General features: G+C 34.1%; 1 protein-coding gene across 2 annotated transcripts; it reads left to right on the top strand.

The window, feature by feature from the left end:
* Positions 1-2,351: 2,351 nt before the first annotated feature.
* Positions 2,352-7,514, top strand: LOC140959459 (uncharacterized). 2 transcript variants are annotated; one of them, XM_073417284.1, is made up of 2 exons: positions 2,352-2,524; positions 5,741-7,514. In XM_073417284.1, the coding sequence occupies exon 2, from the start codon at positions 6,050-6,052 to the stop codon at positions 7,193-7,195; it is 1,146 nt and encodes a 381-aa protein (XP_073273385.1). In that variant the 5' UTR covers positions 2,352-2,524; positions 5,741-6,049; the 3' UTR covers positions 7,196-7,514. The 2 variants fall into 2 exon arrangements, with proteins under 2 accessions (XP_073273385.1, XP_073273386.1); XM_073417285.1 differs by having other exon boundaries at positions 5,700-7,514.
* Positions 7,515-7,957: the final 443 nt, after the last annotated feature.

Raw genomic sequence — 7,957 nt, 5'->3', positions numbered from 1 at the left:
TATATTTTTATATATTGTATGTTTGAACAAAATTTATTGTATATTTATATGATAAATTTTCATCATTTAAAATATATTTTGTATATTTTTTTAACAATTGTTTATTTGATTTAGTAAATATATTTTTAATTTTCTACAATTAAATTTTCAAATTTAAATCGAAAATTTTGTTATTATATGTTTAAATTAAAATATTATTAATATTTTTTATTTTATCGAATTTTTTTCATTAATTTCTTTTTAAAAATAAATAAAATTCGGGTTAGGTGGGTTAGACGGTTCGTGTTCGGGTTGTAAAAAAATTTTTGCAGGTTGACCCGAAACCCGACCCAACACCCCTACTTTTTATAGCTTACTTTTTTTGTTTATATATATAAAGTAGAAATAATATTTGATCATTTTAATAAATGTTTAAATTCATTTTTATCATTATTCTAAAATACCTAATAATCAAGGCATAAAAAAGTAAATAACTCGTTCAAAAAATTCTCTCTCATTATCCTAATCATTATCTTAACATGAAATAACAAATTATAATTAAATTCAAATTAAAAAACGTAACTTTTAATTTTAAATTATGTTTATAATATATGCACATAAAAAGCATATGTTTGGTGCGTATATATATTTAAAATGAACAAAAAAATAAGAGTTCGCATGGTTTGCATTTTTTATCGCATTAGCTCGAGTTATCTAGTGTATGCCAAAGATAATGACTACATATTTTATCGTCATTAAAAAATAAAATGAAATGAAATCGACAAATCTAATTTTTTGATTTAAAAAATCCAACTAATTGTTTTATTTATTTAACATTTATGCTTCCTTTTAAAGCTTTTCTTTGTCTGTTTCTTAATATTTACTACAATAATAACATTTTGATCTTGGGTTTGGAGGAATCTAGAGAGATTCTGACGAGGAAGATGAACGGTGTGAGAATTGTACGACATTTTCATAGTTACGTCACTTGCTGCTAACATCAAACTTTACGGTTACGGTTGTGGATGAAGATTTACTTTTTCATTTAGGATGTCTTTGAAGATTTACGGATTTCGATCTGTTTTATTGTTTAAAATAAAATAAAGTATCAAATCTTAAATTCGTATTTTACTTGTTCTCATTTTAGTAATACGAAATTGAATGTATTTCAATACGACGTCATGATTGTGTAAACTTGAAATTATGTATTTTTTATGCATCGATTCGACTCGTCTTTTACAGATGTCAAAGAGATGAATATTTTAAGATTCTCACATTTAATGTCCAAGGTAGTTATTTAAAACACCCACACATAATTAATAGCATATATCTATATAATAGACATGGAAACAAAGTATAATTTTAAGGAAATTAAATTTTTATCAAAATATATAATTATATCAGAATAAATTTTTCGACTTTCAATTTTTATTTTATCATATATTTCTTATAAATTAAAACTAGCGTGGGGAGATGTGTTTTGGGGTTTGGGTTATAATTTCACACTTTATTAATATAAAGAAAAACAGAAAAACAAAACAAAATAGTATCATGTTATCCTATTTTTAATGGGTATATCAACCATTATTTTTTAAAAAAACATTTTACAATGTATTTTAAATAAATTTGAAAAAGTTATTTTTTTTAAAAAATAATTGACCAAATACATCTAGGCAAAAACTTGTGTGAGACGGTTTCACGGGTCATATTTTGTGAGACGGATCTTTATCTGAGTTATCCATGAAAAAATATTATTTTTTGTACTAAAAATATTACTTTTTATTATGAATATTGGTAGAATTCACCCGTCTCACATATTATGATATGTGAGATCGTCTCACATAATACTCACTCATCCATCTAACATGTCCATTTTAAAACCCTATTGTTCTTTCAGAGTTGGGTAAACTTATTTGTTGTGGGTCTTATAAAAAATGTCCCTGACCATATTTTTCAGATTTGTTTTTTTATTTCTCAGCGATCCACTCTGACCGATATAACATAACATAAAGAGAGGTCAAAACATCTACTCTCACTTCGACAAATCCAACGGCTGTTGCAGCCTCACGAAGATATCGACGGCTACAACGTATAAAATACCTGGAAGAACATTCACCGTAAAGGCCTACCAACCGATACGACAGCTACCCGAGCCTCCAGCTTCGTAAGCACCACGTCCAGCTGTGTATAACCTGTCTTCAATCAAACCCCCCGAAATATTCATAATTATGAAATCACCCCTAACATAACTTAACTATCAATGACTTAACTAGACCATCCATTAAGTTTCGAAGTTTTATTTTCGAGTCCTTCAAAATGTATGTAATTAATATTTGACCAAGTTATGGCTCATTCGCTGGCGACAGGCTGTCAGCAACAAAGTGAAGACTAGTCCTCCTACCTTACAATCTCTTCCTCTCTTTCACATACAGCAAAATTTCCTCTGTTGAGTTATTGTTCTCTCTCTCTAGGGTTTTTTTTTTGGGATTTACTGGCGGATTTCGCATTCTAAGTTTGGGATCGCTGGATCGTTGATTGGGAACTTGTAAGCTTCCTCCTGCTCTTATTTTCTTTGTATTTTTCTCGGAATTTTATATTTGGTTGCCTCATTGTTGTTTTTGTATGAATGTGCGGGTTTTACGAAGGATTTTTTTTCCCCATTTTTTATTTAGTTTATTATCTCCAGTTCGCCACAGCTTGTTCTTTTGCCATTTTCCATCATTTTGTTATGTTTTTTTGTCTTCTTGGAAAAGAGCCGTGCATGTTAAGGTTGTGAGGTTTTCATGGAGAGTTCTGGTGGTGTGATTATAAAGTTGGTCGATTTCCCTTGGATTGTGATTTATAAGCATGAATTGAAGTCGTTTAATGAGAACGATTAAAATTTGCATAGTTTCTTATAAAAAAAGAAGAAGAAGAAGGATTAATTTTTGCTGCGCACCTGCATGTTCGTTTACTTGTAGTGATTTTATTTAATTTTTTCATATGCGTGTTCCCATGTTTAAATGTTTATTTTTTGTAGTGGAGAGTTGGCTTAACTAAAAATGATAGGAATGAATCGATGAGTTTGTTGGGGAATTACACCCGAAGCGATGCCGACCACGATGATAATATAGTACCTAAAATGCGGAATAAAGTAATCAACAAGAACACAAAGATTTACATGGTTCACCTAATATAGGCTACGTCCACAGAGCACTGCAACTTTTATAACTGGAAGAAATATTACAACAAGTGTATACACCAATACACTTAATATTTCTCACACTCCCAACCTGAGTATACCGAGAAAATAATTTCTCTAACTCATACAACGAGAATTCCCGCACTCAAGAAAAAAATACTCTCTTTTTTTCTATGCACTCTCTTTTTATCAAAGCTAAAAAGCTTTTGATTTTGGGATACAATAACTGAAAGAATTGAGCTCTATTTATAACTAATTCCCTCCAGCAATTTTATCAGTTTTTCCGATGTGGGATGAGGTTTTACTTATTTTATTTAATATGTGGGCCTCACCACTCACCTAACAATTTTTACCATTAATCCAAGTACACTCCTGATAGTAGTTAACTTTACCACCAGAGAGAAAATGGTGTGCAAACTTCAGAAGAGCTTGTATGGTCTCAAACAAGCTCCAAGACATTGGTACAAGAAGTTTGATGGTGTAATGAATGTGGGCCTCACCCCTCACCTAACAATTTTTACCATCAATCCAAGTACACTCCTGATAGTAGCTAACTATACCACCAGAGAGAAAATGGTGTGCAAACTTCAGAAGAGCTTGTATGGTCTCAAACAAGCTCCAAGACAGTGGTACAAGAAGTTTGATGGTGTAATGAATAATGATGGTTTTCTGAGGTATCAGGCTGATCACTGTTATTATGTGAAGCTTGATGGCTATTATATCATACTACTGATATATGTAGATGATATGTTGATAGCAGTAGCTTGTATGGAGGAGATTGATACACTCAAGAAAGAGTTATCAAAAGAATGTGCTTTGAAGGATTTGGATGCTGCAAAACAAATCCTTGGAATGAGGATCCTTAGAGATCGGGTGAATGGAGTCTTAAAACTTGAGAAGATTCCTGGAAGCAAGAATCCAGCTGATATGCTCACGAAGGCTGTTATCATTGGAAAACTGAAGTTGTGTTTTACTTCAGTTGGTCTCTTGGACTACAAGTATAAAAGGAAGTATGAGCTGCTGCAATGATGATGTGAAGACATGATTGAAATCAAGTCTTCTAGTGGGAGAATTGTTAGGTGAGGGGTGAGGCCCACATATTAAATAAAATAATGTAAAGCCTCATCCCACATCAGAAAAACTAATAAAGTTGCTGGAGGGAATTAGTTATAAATAGAACTTAATTCCTTCAATTATTGTATCCCAAAATCAAAAGTTTTTTAGCTTTGATAAAAAGAGAGTACATAGAAAAAAGAGTGTATTTTTTTCTTGAGTGCGGGAATTCTCTTTGTGTGAGTTAAAGAAATTATTTTCTCGGTATACTCAGGTTGGAAGTGTGAGAAATATTGAGTGTATTGGTGTATACACTTGTTGTAATATTTCTTCCAGTTATGAAAGTTGCAGTGCTCCGTGGACGTAGCCTATATTGGGTGAACCACGTACATCTTTGTGTTTTTGTTGATTACTTTATTCCGCATTTTGGGTACTATATTATCATCGTGGTCGGCATCGCTTCGGGTGTAATTCCCCAACAGAGTTATATGTGCGTGTGCGTGTGCGTGTGAGAGGTGCTAAATGATTTTGCTGCATGGAAAGTTTAAAAGTTTGACTTAAGGGGAATCTAGATTACCATTTACTGCAAATTATTTTGGTCGATATATATCTCATTGTTTCTCTGGCTGTTAGATTATTTGTGTTTGTTTTCAGGGAATTTTGAAGACATTAAAATCGATGAATCTTAATATTTGTCCTTTCTAAGTTTCTAATTAGAGATGCCACATGTGAGGTGTTGTTCATAATGGATGGAAGCTTTTAAAAAGAACTCCGGACACCTTTGACGGATCATGAGAATTTGTTTCCATAAATAATATTTATGTTCAATTTCCATTTATTGTATTTCATGTCTCTCTTTGCTATCAAAACTTTCCGTTATTATTCAACGCCACTCGCTTCACTTATTATGCACTCATGCTTGTCTCTGTCCATTGAAATTATTGTGATGTTTTTTCGGTGATACACTACTTATATTCAATGATACTGATACTCGAAAAACGATTATTAAGTCAGCATAAATTTATATGTGGTGCTTGAATTGATAAAGAAATTGATGGCAGCAAGAATAAGAACATTGATTGGGTTCTGAATTGATTGCTTAATAATGTGTTATTACATCTTCTTTATCCATTTCTATTTTCCTCTTCTTCGGTTTTTTGTCCTGTGAAATTAGCTGTGCTTGACCATCATTCTACAGACTTTTAGTGGCTAGATTCTCTTCATGTATATTTGTTTTGCTTTGCACTTAGTTTTCTTAGGTTAATTTTGTTTGTCATGAGGATCATAACACTGCTGATCGTATTGTGGAGTAGAGAAAGTGCTTCATGCATCTATCTTTGTCTCGCTATTGGGATATGACAGTAAATGCATCCCATCACACACATGTGCACGATCATCTGTGTAATGTTGATTGCCAAAGGAAAAATTCTTCTTATGTATTATACTATTATCTAAGCTGCACAGCTGTTTAATGTGTTCTTTGCAGGAGCATAAATTTATGATCTTGTTCCCCTATAAACATTGTAGGTTGTCAGACTTGTGGTGCTGTCCTTGAAGGTCAATTGTTTCCTCAGTTCTTGATATTTGCAGATGATTTCAAACCAAGTCCCATAGAGACTCAGAATTGTGACCTTTTACTGCTTTTAGCTTGAGGAACACCTAAATAATCTATCAAGTGGCCTTATATGGTTGTTTTGGAGACAACAGGAGCCTTGAACAGTCTCTTTCAACAGTACTTAGATTGCTTGCAAACTCTAAGATTGATCTTGTACTCAACACAGGGTTTATTTGCGTTCATGTTGGCGGAGAGCATGCGTGGAATCCGTGCTTTGGGTAATGCCCCTGACAAGATTTGTTGGTGATGCACTTGGTGTCGTGACGATTTGTCTTGTTGCTCTATTATTCCTTCTAGGTTTGTTTTGCATTGTATATTCCTTTTACTTCCGGAATCGGATTCGCAATCAAAGCCTTGTTCAGCTCAGTTATTTTAGTGGTCCTTGGATTATCAGAATCACATTCATCTTTTTTGCTGTCTGGTGGGGTATTGGTGAGGTTATTAGGTTGAAACTGTTGAGGCGCAACGGGCGAGTCTTGAATGCCCTAAGTTTGAGATGGCAGGAAAATATTTGCAAATGTTACATCGTATCAAACCTGGGATTTGCAGAACCATGCTTGTTTCTCACCCTCATTTTCCTTCTTCGTGCATCTTTACAGAGATCTGGAACGTTAAGCAGGCAGTGGAACGTAAAAACAGCTGGATATGTTCTTCTATATTGCCTCCCCATGTTCATTCTTCAGCTTGTAGTTATTCTAATCGGACCCGAGTATAAGAAGCACAAAAATTCCAAACTACCTTCATATTTCATCAGAATTGCGTCTGGAATAAACAACAGTGATGTTATCCTCTGCACTTACCCTCTGTTGAGTACCATATTTCTTGGTCTTTTTGCCGTCATACTAACTGCCTGCTTGTTCTGCCTTGGTAGGCAAATTCTTCATCTGGTCATCAATAAGCGTCTGCAAAAGAGAGTGTACGCATTAATCTTTTCGATTTCTAGTTTTTTCCCATTAAGAGTCATTCTACTCGGTTTATCTGTCCTATCTGGGCCAGAAACGCTCATGTACGATGCCTTAGCCTTCTTAGCTTTTCTTTCCCTTTTATGTTGTGCCTGTGTGGGCATATATATGCTCGTATACCTTCCTGTAGCCGACTCTCTATCTTTAAGGAGGAGAAAGAACGAGTATAACGATACTATATCTTTAATTGCTAATCAGACCCCTGTAGGAGGGAGTAAAGTGGGTAGCCCTGCAAGAGACTCGGCTGCTTCAGCAAATCGTGGGTCAATTTCTTTTCGCACAATGGAGATAGAGGCTTCGGGAGCAGATTTTGTGGAGCTGAGTCTCTTCACTTCGACTCCACCGGGTTCGCCTAGACGGATCGGCTGGCCGATGATCCCAACCGTTCAAGGCCTGGGGCGCTAAATATTGCTGAAACTTCACCGGGACGCTGATTACTGCCAAAATGAAATCGGTGAAGAATATTTTTGCGATGAACTTAAAGCTGGTTTGTAAAGGATTTTTAGATGAATGAAGATTTTTTTCTGCTAATTTTGGATTTGGTTTTGAGTTAAAGTGGTTTGTTTTTATCGCCTCCTTCCCCTTTTTTCCGTGGTACTCTTTTTATTTGGCTGTCTTGAACTTCCCCTTTTTTCCGTGGTACTCTTTTTATTTGGCTGTCTTGAATTATGTACCTTGTGATGACAAATTTACTGCTCATTTATGATCAAGGCTGTTCAGTTTTCTTTCGTGTATTCACATATGTTGTAATCTCGTTCGAGGGAGTCGGTCGGCTACCAATATATATGGGGCAACCCATTTATTGAGACGGTTTCACGAATCATCTTTATCTGTGAGACGAGTCAATTCTATCGATATTCACAATAAAAAAAATATTCTTAGTATAAAAAACAATATTTTTTTCATGGATGATTCAAATAAGAGATCTGTTTCACAAAATACATGTGAGATCGTCTCAAATAAGTTTTGTCTTCACCTCATAAGATGATGATAGTCCCTAAATAAATTGTTTGTGTTTGCACAAAAAATTGTAGACGGCAAAGCACAAGATCATGTCAAACTTACGATTAATCCATCTTCTTTAACCAAACCATGTAAATCTCAAATTGGTTGTTGGTTCTAATTCTTTTCATAAGTCACATACTGAGAATTTAAATGAGAAATATT

Source organism: Primulina huaijiensis, chromosome 15, assembly GCF_012295235.1.
Source record: "Primulina huaijiensis isolate GDHJ02 chromosome 15, ASM1229523v2, whole genome shotgun sequence".
NCBI classification, from domain to species: Eukaryota; Viridiplantae; Streptophyta; class Magnoliopsida; order Lamiales; family Gesneriaceae; genus Primulina; species Primulina huaijiensis.
Note: the sequence above shows the minus strand (reverse complement) of the source record. Positions and strands in the feature narration are given on the sequence as shown.